This window comes from Neocloeon triangulifer, unplaced genomic scaffold, assembly GCF_031216515.1.
Source record: "Neocloeon triangulifer isolate White Clay Creek 2 clone unplaced genomic scaffold, ASM3121651v1 ptg000003l, whole genome shotgun sequence".
Classification (NCBI taxonomy): domain Eukaryota; kingdom Metazoa; phylum Arthropoda; class Insecta; order Ephemeroptera; family Baetidae; genus Neocloeon; species Neocloeon triangulifer.
In genome coordinates, this window is record NW_026775546.1 from 12,122,832 (window position 1) to 12,144,304 (window position 21,473).

The window sequence follows — 21,473 nt, forward strand, 5'->3', positions numbered from 1 at the left end:
TTAAATAAGTTGAATTAGACATTAAAAATTATTTTAATAAAAATATTGCTAAATAATTATTGATTGAATCAAATTTGAAATCTATACTTTATTTGAAAAAAAGGAAAAAAATTTTAAAACTACATTTAAAAAAGACACTTTTGTTAAACCCAAGTTTATTTTATTTCGTTTTTCATTATCAATTTATCACAACCAATTTTTTTTTATATATCTCTTTAAATTCTTTTCTTTACTTCTTTTCAAAAATTTCTTGATGTCACATCTACATTTTATATAATAGAGGCAATGACGATCACAATCAAATTATTTCTTATTCAGCCACAAAGAACAAAATAACATATTCGTAACATATATACAAACTTAAAATTTTATGACGATGAACAAGGCCAGTGTAAAAAAGATATACATTTTTATACTTTTAAGACGATTGTTTCAATTTATGCAAATCATCTATAATTACAATACGGCACTTATTGTACGGAAAGTCTTCGCTTTTATACATTCAAACGAGGCAGGACTTTCAATCACTCGTTTAAAAACGCAGCTACAGTTTTATAATTAACATTAGTTGGCAGCAAAATGGTGAAAATAATGGCAGCAGAATCAACGGTACAAAAATAGCCGGAGTAAGGATATAGCACATTTTTTTTTATCAATTAGATGCATTTTGGGAGGGAAATTCCTATCAAGAAGACTTGGTAAAATCTCATTATTGTACAGCACTATATTTTACAAAAGCTGATTTACAAAGGTATTAGGAAAGTTGAAATCACAATAGCTTAAATGTATGAAGAGGAAAAATATGTACTTATTGTGAACAATGGCACAATCAATTAACAAAAGAAATGATGAAGTGTACTTTCTTATATTACTCTGTCAAACAAATTAATGGGATCATACATATTTATTTCTTTGAAAGAGTGGCAAACTATTTTAAATACTAAGCCTTGAGAAGTTTGGGAAAGGAAAAGGTTGGCACTTCTTGATACAAAAGCATTAATGTGTGCTGCAGTTCAACTGCGCTTTTCAAATATTGATTATAGTTTCATAGTATCACAGACTCATTTAATGAAGGGAAATGCACAGTGGTGAAGATGTTCAATATTTGACTGACACCAGCGTCAGTCAGTTTGCGGAAGAATCGATTCTACGCTTTACATTCGGTCAACTCTCGGATTTTTGCTCAATTTCGATCAGAATCTGGAATATTAATAAATTTATTTCCATCAATTTAATTAATTTATTATAATTAACCTCATTTAAAATAACCCAGTTGTCACTCTCACTGTGAATGCTGATCTTGAGCTCTTTGATGGGGAAAAGTTTTGGATTGACGAATCCCTCAGCAATTCCAACCGTATCAAATTTTCCTAATCAAAACCTTATTTCTTTGGTCAATTTTGTTATTAACTTATAACATACCGACTATGACGTATCCATCTGGGGTGACATTTAGATCAGAGCTTGGTGTTTTCAGTGGAAGTATTTCAATTGTTGTGTTGTAAAATTTGTCTGATGGATGCTCTGCGTTGCCACTTCGGAACAAATATCTAAACACGAACTCATCATTTTAAAGTTCATCAAGAGAATTACTAAAAAACTCACCTCGAAAGATTGATTGGTGGATCGTAACTGAATACGATGCTGTCTCCGGCCTGAGGAGAAAGTCCCCAGAAGTAGTCTTCCCCGGCATACGCTCTGACTAGAGTGTGTTGCTTGTACGACGTGACCCCGCCCTTGATGTTCGAAGTTTTCGGATTGTTTGTGTGCGGGTAGAAGAGCATCAGTTTGCCAAAATGCTTGTCCTGAAAAGTTAAAATAATAGTTATTGCTAAGGATCTTTAATTGAGACGCACCTTCAGTTTCTGGACTTTGCCTTTCAGGGAGGAATGAGTGCCAATGTGCTGGAATAACGATGGTTTGAAATGCAACCAAAGTTGGTTTTTGGCCTTTTTGCACATTTTCTGTGAACAATTTATGAGAAAAAAAAATAAAAAATTTTAAGATCACAAACCTGGTCCTTGTCGAGACTGCAAATTTTTGTGGTGATGACGTGATCAAGGAGCCAGTCCACAGGCTTGTCAGTGTAGAACATGATGAAAAATTCCACCAGCCAGGGCAGTTCAACGCACTTGAACATTTTCCCAATAAACCCAAGCTGGCAGAATTCGATGACGAACCAGGACTCGTTTTTGGCGATTTTCTGGTATGCAAAGTTGAGCATTGTGGTGAGAAAACCTGGTTTGGCCAAAATGTCATCCTCCAACTGGGTGTAGAAAATTCCTGGATTACAGATTTTAAAATTATAGACAGTTCAGGTAAAACAATTCTCACCTCGAGGCTGGGCGTACATCATGAGGAAAGCAAAATCCAGGTTCTGCTTTGTCCGCCACTTGAACCTTTCAGGCGAGTCTCCCAACGAAGGTGTCAGGTTGGACAAATCAGGGTAGTAAGAGGCCGGAGGTGAAATCACCTCGATCAAACCGGCCTCGACGTGGGGAGAAAACCTTTGAATGAAAAAGATTGGCTCAATTTTTAATCCTTGAATAATCTTGCAAAATTTACTGCATTTCAATTTCCCTGGCCACCGACTCGACATACTCGAGGTCTGTCTCAGCAACAAAGACGATTATTAAGGTCTTTGACTGCTCCTCCGGATTGAGGTTCTGCACCAGGTTGTGCAAAGTTGTGAGCAAATAACTCTGCACCTCCCTTTTGACAGTAGGAACTCCAAGAACCATTGACGCTGAAAATAAAATAATTTTTGAGAAAAAAAAATGAATGATTTTTACTCAACAAACCTCCACTTCTGCCTTTGGAAAGTCTGTAGGCAGGCTTGAGGCTTGCTGGGTTGTGAAGCAAATGAGGCAAAAAGTGGAAGACCGACGGCATGTGCAGTGCATTGGAACCAAAGTCAAAGGTGGTCAAGTTGTGCAGGAGTTTTTGAGCTTCCGAGTCGACTCCCATTGCGCCAACTGATAAATTTTCTGAAACGTTTAAGTGTCACTTTTAAGATACGATAGTGCTCATTGGGAAACTAACCTGATTTTGAGGTAGAGACTATGTTGCTAAGGTAATGAGATAAGATCCTGACTTCTTGTAACCTTTCTTGGTGCAGCGAATCCAGATGTTGGATCCGCATTTGCAATTCTGCCATCTTCGAGGTCAATTCTTGCTCCAAACTCAAATCTGCAAAAAAATATATCTTATCAGAAAGATGGCTTTACAATTTATTTAAATTAAATTGAGGGGGTTAAATCATTCATCAATATTAATTAGTAAAGTGACAAGGTGCAATTCAAATATTGTGTGATAACAACAAAGTCGTATACTTTTCATGAACAGAAACCGACACCAAGCCCCTTGATAGGATTTACGGCACTATTTATTAAAAAGATTAGTTAATCTTATCTCGCCACATTGATTTTTTATTCAATTAAATCACCATGATCTCTGGCCTTAACCATCTGCATCAGCTTCCTGAATTAATGGGGTTTGATTTTTGAAATAAATATTTTTTGGTTCATACCTGGCTCGGCAAATATTATGAATGCACAGAAGGGCACAAAAATCAGGACCAGCAGCAGCACCAGCGTGTGACGCCTCCTCGTCAGACATCCCATGGTCGTCTGCAAAGAGACAAAAATTGTTTATTTTGGGAACATTAAATTCATGATAACCTCTTGGGTATAAGCCACAATAATTGTGCAGCTAGGAGAGGTTATCTCAAATAAATTTCCTCAACTTGAAGGCAACAATAACTTTAGACTTTGAAATATCAGTAAAAAATTCCCAACGAATAACTAAACAACAAGGAATTAAAATGAAGTACGTACATAAGTGATAAGTGTAATCAATAATGGAGGAAAAAATTGGTTTCAAATTTTTATGTATGGTAAATATGAGATGGGTAATTTTCGCCACAGGATTTAGAATTCCATTGAAGCGAAAGTTGGCCCCGTGCATTCAATTCATTTAATCGATTTTTATCAAAAAACTTTTGAATAAAAATAACCTTGCATGCGACTTTTCTTTGCTCTCGGTTTCTCACGTTTGTGCAGGATGCCGATGGCTACGAATCAATCATGCATTGACGAGTTATTTTCAGCAGAGTCGAGGCGATTTGTAGAAATCTCGAGGTGTCGGTCGCTCTCTCCAGTTGACATTAGAGTTGGAACGGACACTGCTGCAGTGTAAAGATAAGCCCAACTTTAATCCTTTCGCTTTTTGCTTGGTGGAAGACGGAACCCGACGAACCAGTTTTGGATCGTGGTTTCCAGTGGAGTGTTAAGAAAGGAGACGCTCTTCATGAGATACCATTCTTCAAAAGTCTAATCATAAATCTTACCCGAAAACCTTTTTTTAGCTACTCTAAGTACTACCCATTTACGCCACTGCAGAAGTGGGAAAGCTTACCGGTTATTATTTGCGTACCGGTATTTTGCAAATAAAAAAAAATAGGTTTATTAGGCTAGAAAAACCCAAATATTTTCATGAAACGAATTTAAAAATAGTATGTAAACGTCAATACAAAATTAAAACTTCAATTTCTTTCGTTTAGTCTTGAAAAACTGGTAAACCGTTTTATAAAAAGTTTGAATACCGGTATAAACTTATTTACAATTTGCTAAATTTTGCAGCTGATTCACGTGACGTCACATAACAAATTCGTCCTGGGTCGACTTGTTTTGCGGCTTGCCTGCGGTATCAAAGACTGCAATTTTTCGTTTCGGAAAACGATTTGGTGGCTCCGTAAGAAGATTTTGTGCCCTGCTGACGTGCTCTGTGAAAGCTCCGGTGCCCTGCACAGGTAGCATTTCGGGGTGCGGCACGTGCCCGGCAGCTCTGGGTCGCGTTTTGTGCACCGTCGCTGTGGGTCAAGGGGAGCCCAAAAATAAAACTTGTAATCGGGGATGCATTTGCCAACGGGCCTGGCGCTGCTATTTTTATTGCATTGACACGCAAATCGTGTCAAGTCTAGTGGAGCGTCTCTCTCGAACCAGCAGCTGCAGCACTCCTCGCTCTTCGCAGTGGTCCATGTGATGAGCAAGATGACGTCCAGGAACTTCTTCAAAAATGTCTGCGACCTTCCGTACGGCCAGACGCACAGGGACAGGGCCGCCCTGTACAGCAGCTGCAAAGGTATGTACATACTGCAATTTGTATGCGTGTTGTTGTTCGAGTTTAATTTTGTAATTAAATTAATTGAGTTGTGAAGAAACTGCATTGTGTGTATAATTAAAAGAGCTGCTTGTTTTTATTTTCAACTTCTTGGTCTGGTTTTTCCCACATAAACCAAAAATTAGACGCACAAATAGAATAATTATTCAGAATTAACATTAATTTGAATTTAATTTGCAGATAGCAAAGAACTCTTGCAAAGGATGAGACTGAGCAAAGCTCTGGGAGTTCACGAAGGATGTGTCAATACCCTGTGCTGGAATTCCAGAGGCGACTGCATCCTCTCAGGCTCCGATGACCAGCGTCTGGTCATTACAAACTGCTTCTTGAATAAAGTAAATTTTAGCGACACAAAAAATTTTAAAATTATGATTTTCTTTTTTTTTTCAAAGATTGTTGCCGAACAAAAGACTGTTCACCGAGCAAACATCTTCAGCGCCAAGTACTTAGTGGACAATGACGACAGCATTGTCGTCTCCTGTTCTGGAGAGGGATTAATCCTAGTAACAGGTACTTGTTCATTCATACCGTTTATTGAATCTAAATGTAAGTGGCGTGGTTTGCAGACATGACAAGGAAGGACCAGGCAGGACAGAGGAGCATCTTCAAGTGCCACTACGGCACCACGTATAATGTACAAACAGTGCCTGGCGACTGCAACACCTTCCTAAGCTGTGGCGAGGACGGGACAGTCAGATTTTTTGATCTCAGACAAAGGAGCAGCTGTTTGCAGTCTTCTTGCAGTGAGGTAAAGAAAAATAGGCCAAACTATTGTATTTTTACAATTTAATATTTGATGTATAGACAAACATTGAAGACTTTTGTGTAAATTTCAGGATGTGATACTTTCTTGGGAAGGTGCGGTGACCACAATGGCCGTCAATCAAATGCGGCCTTATCAATTAGCCGTGGGTTGCTCGGACAGCACTGTGCGGCTCTTCGATCGTCGCAACTTGATCACAAAGTCCGCAGGCAAGTCCGTTTTAAATTAATTAAACAGGTCAGGCCACTCGCACCATGTTGCGGTACCACCCGTCGAAAAGGGAATTGTCGCTGCCGTTGCTGCCTCTGATTTCGGTGACATCATACTGGACCGTTTGCTCGGTACGAGTGCAGCGAATGAAAATCAGCAGCATCACCAACAGAATGGCCAGCAGGATTGCGGCCAGCGTTAGGGTTATTCTGGTAGAGTTGTGTTCCAGTTCTGGAACAAATTTCAAAAGCAATCAGTTGCTTCTTTAATGCAGAGCTTTCGTTTAATTTAAGTTAAGTCAAAATTAATGATTTTTTTTTAACGTAACTCAATTTAAAAGAAATTTGTTGTGTATTATAAAAGAGCTTTACCATCAACGAGGGTTTTCGACTCAAGCAGTTTGCAACTTATTCCGGTCCAACCGTCCGCACAGACGCATTCTTCGGGGCCTGTGCAGAAGCCCCCATTGTGGCATTTTGTGCATCTCAAGGTGCAGTTGTAGCCGTACGATCCTTGCGGACAGCGTTCGGAACAGGTGCTGCCAGTCCAGCCTTTGTAGCATCTGCACTCGCCTGATTCAAAAGAAATGATTTATCAAAATTCATTTGAAAATAGATGAAAACCTGTTATGTGGTGGCAGTCGCCATTGAGGCACTCGCAAGTGCCACTGCACAGTGGCCCGAATTTTCCGTTTGGGCAAGAATTCCAGCAGTTGACGCCGTCGTAGCCGGGCAAACAAATAAGCTCACCATTGCCAGGATTGCAGGATTCCTCCTCATCAATGTGGTACCCTAATTTGCAATTCTAATCCATCTGGTGTGGGAATTGATTTTAAAATTTCACCTGTGACGTTTCTTCCTTTCCACACAAGGCAGCTTTCCTCGCACCCGTAGCCGTACGTCCCTCTCGGACAACGAGTTGAGCACTGTCCGTACTTGTCTGTTGTTGTGCCCTCCGGACAGTGGCAAATGGACCCATTGTTTTGTCTGCACGGCACAATTCCTGGCCCGCAGTTGCACGTCTGGTTGCAGTCTTCGCCCCAGAAACCATCCTCACACCGGCTGTCGCAAATCCAACCTTAAAAATTCAAATTACAAAACATAATTTAATGAGATGCATTAAATATTTATAGAGCAAAAGAAGCAAATACATAAATGAAATTATTTTTTTAATTTAAAATTGATCATTCAAATTGCATTTAGTTAATTACTTTTTTATGATAAATTTTTTGTAAAAAAAAACTTTTAAAAAATAATTTGGTTTATTCTCAGAAGTTGAACAAGAATTGCATATATTTAATTATTTAATTCTGACCGTGCCAGCCTTTGTGGCAGTTGCAACGGCCGGTCACGTGGTCGCAGCTGTCAGCGTGTTCGCCGCAGTGGCACTTTTTGTTGCAGTTGATGCCGTACTTGAGGTGGTTGCACGTCAGGGCGCACTCGCGTTCCATGAAGCCGGTCAGGCACTGGCACTCGCCGACCTGCGGGTCACACTCGCCCTGGCCCTCAATGCAAGGGCACTCGAAGCTGCACAGGCTCCCCCAACGCCCTCTCGGACAGGGGCGGTCGCAAATCAGACCTGTCCAGCCGGCCAGAGCCACACCTCGCGTGCCATTCACACCTGTGATCAAATTTTTCAAATAATTATTGACACTTAATACAAAAAAAAAATCCTTTTGATTCCTGTTCATGATTTTTTTTATTTTAATTCAAAGGTAATTTGTAAAATAAAATTCAATTCTAGGAAATTGCTTTTTATGGGAATTTTCTTATTAATTTATTTTTCTCATAACATACATGATTAAATTTGATAAAAATCAAATTCATTTTACCCGAATTTTAAAATCAGTGCATATAGCTTCACCTCCAAATTTATATTCAAATTAAATTTTGGTCACCTGATTCGTGTCTGCAGTCGCATTCGCCATCCACAGTGGAGCAGAAAGCATTGTTTTGGCACGCGCACTTGAACTTGCAGTTGTCTCCGAACCAGCCTGCAGGACAAATCTCTTCGCAAGACTCTCCCTTCTGTCCTGGTGGGCATCGGGGTAGGGCGTTGTAAAAGGGTTCGCACCCTCCTTGCAGCAAAAGCTGGGACAGCACAAGAGCGGCGAGCAGCATCATGGTAAACGCTTTTGTTTCCACTGCCGGCGCCGCACAGATTGGAATGTGCTTTTGCGTGATGAGAATTTTTGTGTGCCCAAAATAGGGCGTTAAAGAATTTGGAATTTCCTCTGTATACCATGGATAAGATTTATACAAAACTGTGAACATTTTTTAAGAATTTTTGTCATTCCGATTGTTGCAGGAGGTAAACCAGACGACGGATTTAGGAAGTCGGCCCTGTGTTCGTTTACGGCGCCCGATCTTGAAAATGCACTCTATCGAGTGACTTCATTAAAGTTTAGTCCCAATGGTGATGATATGCTAGTCAGCTACTCCGCAGACTATTTGTACTTGTTTAATATACAGGTGAATTAATTTATATTTACTTTTAACAATTTAATTCAAAATATGAAAGAAAGAATAAAACATTAAATTGAATTAATCTATGTATCAGAATTTGCAAGGAAATTTATATTTTCTTTTATAAAATATAATTTGAGTAATTTTAAATTTAATGTGACGTTTTTCTTTAATTTTTAAAATTTATATTTCATCAAAATAGAAAAGGTTGCATAAATAATGGGGCAATAATCAAAACTGGTAATTAATTTTTAAGAAATAATTTAAAATTATCTGTTTTACACCACCAGGAAATCACAGCTAGTGCTCAAAGCTATAACTCGAACGGAACATCAACTCGCAAGCTCAGCTCGAAGTCTGCACCCCCTATCAAAAGACTGCGCCTTCGAGGGGACTGGTCGGACACAGGGCCCAACGCTAGACCCGAGAGCGAAGGTGAATTATAAAAATCTTGATTTATTGATATTTCTATGCTGAAACTTGTGTGCAGAGCAAATAGCGCAAGTTCGTCCAACCCTGCAAGCAACCTTGATGCAAAGGATGACGGACGTTTTGGCCAGGATGCTTAACGACCCTGCCACAAGACTGGCTCTAGGTGGAGTTTCCGAAAACGCTGGCAGAGTGGACACAAGAAGGCAAGAGTTATTTTACTATAAAGGGTTTGGAAAGTTTTGTTTTGTTGGGTTTGAATATTGGTATAGAAAAATCCAACTTTGCGCGGCCTTTAAAATGATACCATAGCTATGAAAAAAACTACTTTTATGGTCACATTGGTGGTCAAATTAACCATCTCAATAAGCCTGTCCAGACAGAAGCGGTTAGCTAAATTGGCTCGGGTAATTTTTCTATTTGTCCAAAAATTTAAGCCAGTGAAATAAACATTTCAAAAATATAAAACAAGCAATCCTGACGAATTTTTCACAAAAATTGTTAAAAATTTTTCATCATTATGTAACCGTATCTGAAATTTTCAAATTTATATTTAAGCCTCAAATCATTTGAAACTTTCTAGTATATTATTTGATTGCAGGGATAATGAGCCTGGCAGAGAATTGAATGTGTCGCTCCCCAACCCTGAAAGGGTATCTCCACTTCCGTCTTCTTCAACGGCAGGTCCGTCCACCAGTGGAGAAAGAGACTCGACTTGTAATAAAACTTTGTTGAAACAAAATTTTCAAAAATTTACAACCTTTCTTTCCACAGCTGAGGACTTTCTGGAAAGTGATGATGAAAAAGCAGTCAACGAAGAGGTCGGTCTGCACCTTTCTCGAACGGACGTTTTGACCCCTCAGGCCAAGCAAAAGTATGTCGGCCACCGAAACGCGCGCACCATGATCAAGGAGGCGTCCTTCTGGGGGGAAAACTACATCATGTCTGGCTCGGACTGCGGCCACGTCTTTGTCTGGGACAAACACAGCGCCGAACTGGTCATGCTGTTGGAGGCGGACAAGCATGTGGTGAACAGTCTGCAGCCGCACCCACACCTGCCTCTGCTGGCCACCTCGGGCATCGACTATGACATCAAGTTGTGGTCACCCATGGCTGAGATGCCATTCTTCGATTCAGTCGAGGCTGAGAGGGTAAAGATTTTCGGGCATATGGGATTTATAATTAGAATGATTATCATTATGAACCTTTATTTTGTTTCTAAAATATGAAGTATTTAAAATCAAATGAACCAATTTTGTAACTGAATTCTTTACTAAAAACCCATTTTTTTCTGATGATTTTATAAAAAATTTTACAGAGATTGTCTAAATTTAACACCAAAAAGTTTCTGGCTCATAATTATCTGAAAAAAAACAGATTATTTTTAACTAAATGTTTTGTTACCTTTGCTACTGTTTTTAACTTTTCCCAGTGTTAACAAACAGATTTAAAGTTATTCTTTGTCAATTATTTTGTAAAGAAAAGGTTATATTTAAAAAATTATAATTTTTTTCCATCCTTGCTTGCAGTTTCTTCCTCTGAACTGATCTGAATTTTTTTTTTCAGTTGATGGTTCGGAACAAGATAATGTTGCAAGAGACGCGAGACACGATCACAGTGCCGGCCTCGTTCATGATTCGGATGTTGGCGTGTCTCAACCAAATCAGGCGAGGTGAGTCCTAACCAGCTGAGTGAGTCTAACGCGCCAACTGATCTGATTTTGTGATCGTCTCAAGTGTGGTTATTCGAACATTTTTCGCAATTTAAAAAAAAACCTCCATTGTGATAATAGATCATCGCTGGTTTCACTCACATTTCAACAAAGAGCTTCGCAATGAAATTTATATAACAAGTCTTTATTGCTTGACAGATTAATTATTTAAAAAAAAATAAACTCATTCTTTTGTATGTTTTAAAAGTTTATGTATGCTTAAAAAAGTAATTTTGTTAATATAACTGTAAAGCTTTATTATCAGACTTTCAAATCACCTGGTCAATTTTAGAAATTGGTAGACTATGCCCGAATATGAATGTTCTTGGTTTTAGTATTTCAAATCAAATTATATTTAAATTATACTTTGGTTATTTCTGGACTGATATTTCTTGTATTTAATAAAAACCGTATTCAAATTAATAAATAAAATATATATAATAAATATAGTTGAAAAATCTGGTTCATAGCCATTTAAAAGTGTGTGAAAATGTTGATAAAATTAATAGTGGTTGCATAATATAATTTCCCCGCTGCTGCTTTTTTGTAAAATAAACCCGCCGAATTATTTGCTGATGGTTTCCTTTCACTTCAGCTGACACAATTAATTAATCGTGTTTTCTTTTCTTGAAGCATGAATTTTATTTGAGCGCACTAACAACCATTTAAAACGTCTTGTAAATGCCCACATCTGCATCTGCGCAAATTGGATTATCAAAATTGTGTACGTGTCCTCTTTCAAAATCACATTCCTGGGCAAAACCCGAATTGGCACACTTTATAATTATCCGCAGGTACGCGACCTTTGGCACGCCAGAGGAGACAAGCGAGTGACCTGTCCTGATTTGGCAAGAGCAAATTTTTGGGACTTTTTTACGAGATCGAAAAAAATTCATGCTTTTTTATTTATTTTGGCACAAAAAATTGTGTGTTCTTCTTTCTAAACTCGACCCTTTCACTGTCCTTTTGTTAATTATTTATTTAGTATTATGTAAGTGTCTAATTTATTTTTGAATGTTTATAAAAAAATAAGCAGTATCAAAGTTTTTGTATAGGAGATTGAGTGCAGAGGGCTCTGATGAATTTGTGTAATTGAGATAATTTGAAAATTATATTTTCTTCTTTGGGTTAATTAAGTTAATTTTTTCTCTCTGGTTCCTATGAGCTGCATATTACAACAAGCCTGGTGATATAAGACATAATATTTTTTAGTTTTAATACGATGAATAATTTTTGGTCATAAATCATCAGGTTGCCAATTGTGTATTTTATTTAAAAAATAAATAAATATCAAACCAAGCTAAGGAAGAAAATTATTGGTCAAGTTCAGATGTAAATATATCCAATATAATAAAATGAATCTAAAAAGTTGTGTTTTAATTTTTTAAACAAAATAAAGTTGTTGCATTTTAGTTCAAATCCCTGCTCGCCGATTAATTAATCTTAATTAGCGTGGTTTTAAAAGGGGGAATGTGCCGCCGGTTGCATAGCCATCCAGGCGGTCCGTGAAGGGAGAGAGGAGGAGGGGGTGCGGCGGAGAAGAGGGAGCAGAGAGTGAGGCAGGAGCAGTCGCGTCCCGCCAGCCACTTGGGCAACAACGCACGACTCTAGTTTGTCCACACATCAGCAGCCGTCCTAGCTCCAAACATTCCCATCTCCTGAGCAATCCGAGCCACCCCGCAGTTGATTCTCGACAAATTCCTTCCTCCGACCTTGCTTGCACTTTGGACTCAAATATTTGCATCATGTTCGTCGTTTGTCTCGAGACTGCCCGTCCTTTCTGAGTCGATTTCGCCAAAGGTAAGGAAAAATGTCTCACGTTTTTTTTTGCGATTGAATTTTTTCAAATACAGAACGGATTTAAGCAGGTTTTAAGTACAAATGATGATAATTTGCGGTGGGCAAAAATTTTAAGGTTGTTTCTTTTCTAAGTAAGGTTTTCTCAGTAATCAAAATTTATTCATACAAAAATATTAAATCACAATTTTTTTTATGATTTTTTTTTTTTTTTTTTTTTTTTTTTTTTTTGAAAAAATTATAAGTAAAATAACCAAATATGGACAAATTTTTGAAACAATGAATGCAAATTTTATTGAAATTTACATATTCCTGTGATTTTTTAGGAAAAATATCATTCCTTTGATCTGCTTGAAAGAAAATATCCTCAATTATATTTTAATTCAGCTGTTTTTTATGAATAAATTCCATGACATTTGGCTTTCTTCATTTCTGCATTCTATGAAGTAAGAAAAGCCGTCGTCGGAAGATCTTTTCCAGGCTGCCGAAACGAACGATTTATTACAAAGTTTTTGCCTCCCTCATCCCTTCGGCACGAAGACAGGAAGGTCTTTTTTATTTCTCTCGGCGGAGGGGCAGCCACGCAATTAGCCGCAACACGCGAGATTGATGACGGCTCGTCGGCCAAAAAAAATAGTCCGCATGTGTCTCCTGTATTTTTTTTTTTTTTTTTTTTTTTTGCAAAACGGAAATAAATAATTCGCAACGAAAACAAGACATTGTTTTGTCTCTCTCAAGAGAGAATGTATATATCGGAAAAACAATTTCGCCCGCCCAAATTCATTTACCGCTTTTCATCGTATTAACTGGCAGCATCTGCAAATTTCAATTTGCTTTTCAAATAAAATTCACCGCAGCGGCCTCGACGCGGCGAGCGGAATGAATTTAATTTGCAACGCAAATTCGCAAACCGCAAAACGTGTTTTGATTGCGGATTTTTCTGGCTTCTGTTTAATCAATAGTTCCAACTTTTCTTTTTTTGTTTCGCCTAATTGAAAAGATTTTTTTGTCTCAGGAACATTTAAATAAAATATTTATGATAAAAAATTATCGCTGAGGGAAGAAATTATTTTTATGCTTTATATTCTTTTCTGTTTTTAAAATTATTAAAATGATTTGCAATCTGTTTTTTATAGAATGCTTGAGTGAAAAGAATTGAAAATAAGTTCAAAGTAATTTTAAAATAAATTTGCATTTAGTTATTAATTTTAAAATAGATTTAAAAGTCTTGGAAAAAATGCTGGAAATTTTTGTTGAATCAATTGATTGGAATTTAAATTTCAGTAATTTTTACTAACTTAATATTGTTTATGAAATTAATATATGAAAATTATAAATTTTGTTCAACTTAATATATTGATACTAGTTTATACTATTTATGCTGAATTTTATATTATTTTTGTTGCTTTTCATTAGCAAATGAAATATTGTTAAATTTGATTAAAAAAGGTAAAAGCTTATAAAATATTTGAAAAGTTTTTTTTAACAAAATTTAATTAAAATCACCTTTAGGAAAAAGGGCAAACGTGGAAGGAAAAGTCAAATATTCTCTGTCATTGTAATTTACGTATAATAACAAAGCACGATGGTTAGTCCGTCCTTACCATTGCATGACATTTGCAAAACTTTGAAGGTTGAAGTTCGTGTTTTGGCATTTGGGCGAAAATGTGAATAACAGGTTGCGGTTCACTTTTGCGTGGGGTGCCGCTGATGTTCCGCGGTTTGCTCCTCCGCACCAAAACGCGCACACAAAGTCAGTCTGCACAGACACGCAGGGAGGGATAATCAAATTTGGCCAAACAAACCCCTTATGCTATTACGGTACGAATTCCATCCGAAACAAAAACACTCTAATTGGTGGTAAAGACACTAATACTTTTTTAAACATAAACATAATTTAAAATTTGAAATTGGTACAAATTTTGAGGATGAATTTTATTATGTCGAATAATTTTACAATGAAAAAGAAAATTATTAAAATCTTCTGCATTAATTATAATTATTTTATAATTAACAATTTATATTGTACTGTTAATTTTCATGTCTTCTTGTAATTTTAATTTACTGTTCACATTTAATTTAAATATCAATAGAAATGCTGCATTTATTTTGATTTAAAAACAAATGAATAGTCAATTCAACTTTGATTTTTATTTTTAAAATAATCTCTACAAAAACTTTTGTAATTTTGAACCTAAAATACTTTTTACATACATAATGGTTTTAAAATTTTGTGCTTTAATCTAAGTAATGATCATCTAAAAATTATTCTTTCTGATTCTGACAAAATGATTGTTTGCGAGAAAAGAGAATTTTTTTACACATCTGTCCGTTTAATGCGATTTTGCTGGCGGAATATCAGCGCGAAAAACTTTTCCCTGCTTCGGCAAATGGGCCAAGTTTCGCTCAACTTTTATCTTTTTTCAACGCCTCGCCCTTCCTTTTTTCTTTCTAAAAGAAGAAAGGCAAAAATCGAAACCAATTTTCTTTCCACGCTGCTAGAGAACAAGGATAATTTTTAAAAACCTTTGAGCAAATTGAATTTGGGTTTCCTTCGGATTGGATTATGTGCGAGACGAATTTTCGATCACAACTTGAACTTGTTCCTAAGCAAACTGGTGTAATTGAAAATGCGCGGGAATAACACAAACTAAATAAAACGCAAATGAGCCGGCTGCGTCCCGTTGTTGAATTGCTTTCTCGCTAATTGAATCCGTGCCCGCCAACTTTTTTTAATCTCCTACACGTTGCATTTAACTATTTGTAGTTTTAATTAAATTGGCTAGGAAACTCTGATCGAAGGTAAAAGAAAAAAATGGTAGTAAAAAGACAAGAATACAAAGCTATAGAGTAAAATTTGAAAATTTAAATTTGGCAAATACGTGATTCCAAAAGGTCCAAAATATGAATAAAGTATTTTGAAATTGAATGAGTTTTACAATTAGGAAAGCATGAGAGTTATGATTCTATGTCAAAAGCAGAGATTTTAATAAGAAAAAAAATGGTAAATAAAAATAAAATTTTGCAAAACCAAGTTAACGTTTTAGTTTTAATATATTAAATAATGTATTAAATTAATTTGAAAAAGACAACTGGAAGCTGTAGAATTGAAATGCATTTTTTTTAACTTCATGGAAAGGAAAAGAAGTAAAAAATAACTCCATCACACTTTAAATTGCTCCAGATGTTCCGAAAAGATAAAAAGCTGCCCCACTTTTCTTCACCCCGCTCGTAATTGGCCCCGGCGCGTCGGATATCCTTTTTGCAAATCGCGCTTGCGAAAAGCGACTTTAATTCCCCTCGGCGCCATAAATTAGCTCGCGATAAGAAAAACAAAGGGTGAGTATTGTTTTGTTGGTATTGGCAAGGGCCGTCCCTCTCGTTAAGCAACATTATCCGCAAAGAGGCGTCGCGTTTTAAAAATAAAACCGAAAGGCCGCGTCTGTCTCTCCCGTAATCGCCATTCTCATGCAAATGAGCCGCCACAAAAACAGCCCCTTTGAACCGCCGACCTGTTCAAAGAGCCATCAACATTGCCGCTGATCCGCTTCAAAGTTCATTCACTTTCAAGTATGAATATTCAAAAGTGGCCCTTTAAATTAACTTTTAATTTCATATAATAATTCGAAGTTTTATCTGCTTGAAATTAAATTTTGAGTTTGTATAATTTAAAAAAAGTCTTAACTGTGTGGTTAAATAAAGTAAATAAAATCCATAAATGATCATATTTTTTAATTAATTCAAGTATTAGTGGAGTGTGAATCAATAAGTTTGAAGAAAACACTTGTAAAATTTTATGTACTTCTTTACAAAAAATAAAATAACGAAAAAAAATTACAGAAATTTAAATATATATAAATTCAAGAAATTCTACAATTAAATATTTTATTCTAAAAACGTGTTAAATCATATATATATATTATGCGCTTTTAACATGAGCAAGCGCAATGTAAATGATATTGCTACGTCTTTTTCGTTTTCTCTCTTGCCTGCCAATTTTTTTACTGTTAATCATCCCGCCGACTCGCTATGCGTGGCTTGTTGCATAAGCTGAACAAACCACCAACAACAACTCTCAATGATTGTGACGTCAACGATTCTCTTCGATTTTGCATCGGGTAATAAATAACGATTTCAACCTTCCAATTAAAAGTTCCAAAAAAGCACACAGATGTATTTCACGTGCAATCATAAATTTATTTTGTTATTTAATTGCTGTTAATTAAGCTTTACGGTCAAGTTGTTATGGAGGAATTATTGTATTTTAAAATATCATGTACAAAATGCAAAAGTTTTTAGATCCTTCTGCTTGGTGCCAAAGTTCAAAGGGGCGCATAAAATTTTGCCAAATAGACTCTTGCTCTCTCTTCATTTGAAGTTTGAGTCTCTCGCCTGCTTTGATGAAGACAGGCGCGCGCACTAAATAGTTGCCTCTTTCTCGCCGAGAGAGCGAAGAAGGCTTTTGCTGCTCTCTTCAAATTTAATTCACGTCAGGTGCATCTGAGAGTGGCACCTGAGATGATATGCATGGAACAGCCTCCAGATAAACTATGAAAGCGGGGCTAAATGTCAACAATTTCGGCGCGGAAATTAGTTTTGAGATAAACAGAAGTAACAAAACAGAGGCAGGTTTGTTATTAAAATTAATCAAATTTGAAAGTTTCATCTGTAAATATTCCTCAATTTTTAATTATCATTAGAAATTTAAAGTAATTTGCAACTTTATTTTTGAAAAATAATATGATTAATATGATTTTTACAGCAACTTTTTATTCACTTTTATTTCTTAATATTATTTTAGAAACTGTAAAATCCATAAAAATCGAGCTTGATTTTTTTTATGACTTTTAATTAATTAATTTAAGGACTTGACCATTTTAGGTCAATTTTATTTAGCGACAAAATTATAAGAACTGCTGCTATTTATATTTTTCATAATTTTCTGAAAGAAATTTTACTATGTTATATTTTGTATTTTGTTATATTTATTATTTCTTCTGAGTCAGCAAGCATAGGCAAAAATATGAGAGTTGCTTGAAACATGATTTATCTTGTTGTGAGAAATTGGAAAAGTGCTTACTCGGACTCACTCTCAAAGGTGGAAATTGCGTTTGGGCTCTGGTCGGCCTCCTTTGGTTTGATTTCGCTGACCTGTGCGAGGAGGGACTTGATAAAAAGGGCACGCGCAACGCATAAATAAAAACAGCCGGCACGCATCCAACCCTAAAACTAAGGGTAAAAACGCTGTTAGGGCAGTTCTTTTGCAATATATTTCTGTTTTCAAATTTATACATTCGATTTATCTCAAATTTAAATGGTATTTTTTATTTGATGTTCATTTTTGTGTAAATTTGATGAATATGTTTTCAGTTATTTATTTTCAATTTATTTCTTCTATTTTGACGCACATAAAAAAACTAGGGCCAATTTTTATCTTTAGGAAACAACCTTGAGAGTTTGCTATAAAAACAGGAGAGACCTCTTTGGAATGGGTGACACGCGACAATTCGATCCGTATCTATTTTATCGCATTTGAGGAAGGAAATTTGGACCAACTTTGTTCATCATGCGGCTCGCGTTTGCTTTTTTATTGCGTAAAGCTGTAAAAGCAAAAGCAACTCGCTTCAGCAAAAGTTTGCAAGGTTGGAGAAATTGGAAATGAACTTACTTAATTGGAATAAATCCAAAATAAATATTCCTTTTTCAGTTAAAACTATAAGGTTCAGAAATTACCTCAAGTTTCACTTTAAATAAATTACTCTTATAATATCCTATAATTTAGATTTGTTACTTTCAAAGTTCAAATAATATAAATATTTGCAAAAATATTTATAAAAATGGTTGAAACAAATTTTTTTTTATAGTTTTGCCCAGTTTTGCCTTAAAATTAGACATAATTTCCCAAGCGAGTGCAGATCTGAATGAATTTTTCCTGGCCGATTCTCAACCAATTTCAGCCGCAAAAGTTGCCAAGGTTTTTATGACGAGGAAAGAAAGGGGGAAGTATAAACGGGCACTTTGTAAAATTCAACACTTTGTACATATGTAGCACGGCCTGTGTGGAGGCCAAATGAGATGAGCGCCGTTTTCGGTGCAATGTAAATTATTATGCGATATTGGGCCGGAACAATCTCGTTTTGTCTCGCAACGCCAACGCGCTCCATTTTCGGCAAACAAAGTTGCCTCGGCGCGATGTTAAAGATTCATAAAACGAGAGGAGCAGAGAGAATGGCAACCCCTGCTTAATGGCGCGGAAAATTCGGCGCCTAATTTCGTAAAGTTTAAATTGCCCCGGGAATTCTGAATAATAAATAGATAAATTTCCAAAATGTCACAAGAGGAAAGAAACTCTTTGGGACTTTATTGTCAGAAAAATAAATCTAATTGACAAAAAAAATATCCAAAATGTTGAACCCAAAAGCAAGAAGTAAAAAATGCTAAAAATTTGTAACTGAAATGGTTTAATTGATACAAAACATTTTGCAGGAATAAATCTTTTCAATTGGACAATTTTATATCCTTCCTTGCTAATTAAATTCATTTCAAGAAGAAATAATATAAAAAACAAAAATAAAAAAAAAAACTAGCAGAAAAATTGTTGACAACAACAAATTTACGTGATATTTATCAAAATTTTTGTTGATTTACCTTTCCATCAAAAGTGGCAAATTATCTCGGAAGTTTTATGGAATATTTAAATTTTGGTCAAGAATATAATATCAGCTTTTGATTATTCTAAACGTGTGCGAAAAATATTATAATTCAATAGTTTTTTTTATGCGTTAATCAGTATTTATTTTTTGAAGGAAGTATAAAGTCGGTGTCATTTTGACATAAACAATAAATTGAACAAGAAGTAGAAAATCATTTGTGGCAAATGATTTCAGGAAATGATTTCGGCCTAATTAACGGGGGGGGGGGGGGTCGACCCGCGGAATCGGAGGTCAACGAGAGGGTAATTGCCGGAGAGGCGTTTGGGGGTGGAAAATAAGGGCCGGCTGGGTGGCGAGGCGGCCGGGCCGGCGAGCGGGGGCGGCGAGGGGGAGGCACTTGTGAGGCTGGTGCGCGCACCCAGCACCACCCGATCAATAGTCCTCCTCACTCACAACAATGTAGGCCACCTTTTTTCCCTTCTTCTTCCCTGTCTCCTCAGGGATCAGTCCGGACCGGCCGGCGGCTAAGCCGGTTTTGCGACCGAGCTTTGGACTTTTTGCCCCTGACCTTAGCAAATTCCATTTTCAATCAAGGCCTGCAAATTCATAATCTGAAATAGTAAAATCTGCCGCCGTCTTTAAATAAATTTACTTTACATATGAAAATTTTATTTATAAAAACGAATTCTTGCTTTTTTGTTCATCTTATTTTTAAATAAGATAGGATGCTTTAAAAAAAACCTTGATGAAATATTCCAAAGTCCTTATTTGTTGTTTTAAGCTGGTTTTAAGTAATTTAATTTTGTATGTAAAGCTATGCACAATATTAAATTTGAAGAAATGGAGTAAAATTCTAAATATTTAAATATTTATTTTGAAATAAAAATTAATTTTTTAGAGAAGACAAAAATTTAGATTTTTCCCATCAAATATGGCTCAGAAAGTACCGAAAATTTCTGTCCATCGTCAACGGTAAGAAAAAGAACCAACTTATGTAAAAAATTGCCTTTTTTAAATCATGAGTATTTAGAATCACCGACGCAACTCAAAATGTTTCATTGATTATGAAAAAATTAAATATAATTAATATAATTCATTATAATGATATTTTTAATTGAGAATTAACTCACTCAACAGATATGGAAATCAGGTTTATTAAATTTTAAATAAAAAGTTGACGTAAATTTGCATTTCAAAAAGTTACTATTGAGTTTAGGAAAAAATAAAATGCAAATCTCATTAATCCTCGAAATCTGCATTTGTTTGTTTCTCTCTGTCTTGTCTGTTGGTTAAATTAAGGGAAAGAAAAACGAGGCGTGACAAGAGCGACAAAGTTAGGAATTATTTGTTGCCGCGGCTGATGAAAATCATGAGAAAAGGCTTCTCGTCTTCTTCAAGCACTTTTTCCTCCACTCGGCCTCAACAGAGATTCTTGCCAGTGTGTTGTTGTTTGCTGCAGATGCCGAGATAAAATATATACATTAGAAAGCGGCGGCGCTTTGCCAGCACACAGTGGTTTGAGATTTTTATTTGCATCCCAACTGCGAGGGCTGCGATTGATTAAAAGCAGCGTATTTTATAGATTTACGGAGGGAAAAGCCATAAAGTGTCCTGTTGAGAAACGGCAAAAGCTTGCGAAATGTGATGAGTTGCTCAACTTTTAGTTGAACATGATCAAAAGCAAACAAAATTTTCACGTTGATTTGACCTTTTAGTCAGTAAAGTTAATTGCAACCGAAAGAAACTGATTCAAATTTTTATTATTATTGCTGTTTATTTGTCCACATTGTTTATGTTAAAAGTCCATTAACTGGAATCAATTATCATAAATTTAGAGTTAAATTAAGTGTTATTTATTTTTCTTTCGTATATTTGAAATTTTAAATGTAACATTAACCATTTTGACTAATCTTTATCCATTTTAATTCCAAAATTGTCGAGAAGCAATGAATGTTAGAATAATTTGTTCTGAAACGCAGTTTTCAAAAAGATCAATAATTATAATTTTGGTTGATGAGAAATAATTATACAAACTTGGAATAAGTCAAATTTCATCAGTTTCAGTTCACACAATTTTGTGGGAAAATTATTTTTTAAATTCCATGTCATTTCAATTCTGAGTTTTCCCAATTCATAAAAATTTTCTTATTATGATTTTGGCAGATTTATTAAAATTACATTTTATAATTTTTAGAGAATATTAAGAGAAATTTAAGAAATTGTTTTATTTAGCTGGTCTTTACATATATTTTTATTTTATAAAT

General features: G+C 35.8%; 3 protein-coding genes across 5 annotated transcripts; 1 reads left to right on the top strand and 2 right to left on the bottom strand.

Annotated features, from left to right (window-relative positions):
* Positions 1-595: 595 nt before the first annotated feature.
* Positions 596-4,282, bottom strand: LOC132205708 (alpha-1,3-mannosyl-glycoprotein 4-beta-N-acetylglucosaminyltransferase A). Of its 2 annotated transcripts, none has more exons than XM_059634959.1 (12): positions 4,052-4,282; positions 3,530-3,629; positions 3,043-3,189; positions 2,802-2,987; positions 2,566-2,746; positions 2,335-2,507; positions 2,015-2,283; positions 1,857-1,964; positions 1,606-1,805; positions 1,423-1,550; positions 1,255-1,370; positions 596-1,200 (listed from the first exon to the last, which is right to left on the bottom strand). In XM_059634959.1, the coding sequence occupies exons 2-12, from the start codon at positions 3,621-3,623 to the stop codon at positions 1,165-1,167; spliced, it is 1,638 nt and encodes a 545-aa protein (XP_059490942.1). In that variant the 5' UTR covers positions 3,624-3,629; positions 4,052-4,282; the 3' UTR covers positions 596-1,164. The 2 variants fall into 2 exon arrangements, with proteins under 2 accessions (XP_059490942.1, XP_059490941.1); XM_059634958.1 differs by having other exon boundaries at positions 4,016-4,282.
* A 370-nt stretch (positions 4,283-4,652) lies between these two features.
* LOC132205706 (DDB1- and CUL4-associated factor 6-like) lies at positions 4,653-12,122 on the top strand. Of its 2 annotated transcripts, XM_059634956.1 has the most exons (12): positions 4,653-5,142; positions 5,362-5,516; positions 5,574-5,691; positions 5,748-5,929; positions 6,018-6,153; positions 8,462-8,625; positions 8,910-9,054; positions 9,110-9,254; positions 9,650-9,765; positions 9,823-10,199; positions 10,615-10,720; positions 11,554-12,122. In XM_059634956.1, the coding sequence occupies exons 1-12, from the start codon at positions 5,043-5,045 to the stop codon at positions 11,601-11,603; spliced, it is 1,794 nt and encodes a 597-aa protein (XP_059490939.1). In that variant the 5' UTR covers positions 4,653-5,042; the 3' UTR covers positions 11,604-12,122. The 2 variants fall into 2 exon arrangements, with proteins under 2 accessions (XP_059490939.1, XP_059490940.1); XM_059634957.1 differs by lacking the exon at positions 11,554-12,122 and having other exon boundaries at positions 10,615-11,017.
* On the bottom strand, positions 5,935-8,320 carry LOC132205709 (multiple epidermal growth factor-like domains protein 10). The gene is made up of 6 exons (XM_059634960.1): positions 8,052-8,320; positions 7,469-7,774; positions 6,998-7,231; positions 6,778-6,945; positions 6,526-6,726; positions 5,935-6,385 (listed from the first exon to the last, which is right to left on the bottom strand). The coding sequence occupies exons 1-6, from the start codon at positions 8,275-8,277 to the stop codon at positions 6,183-6,185; spliced, it is 1,338 nt and encodes a 445-aa protein (XP_059490943.1). The 5' UTR covers positions 8,278-8,320; the 3' UTR covers positions 5,935-6,182.
* Positions 12,123-21,473: the final 9,351 nt, after the last annotated feature.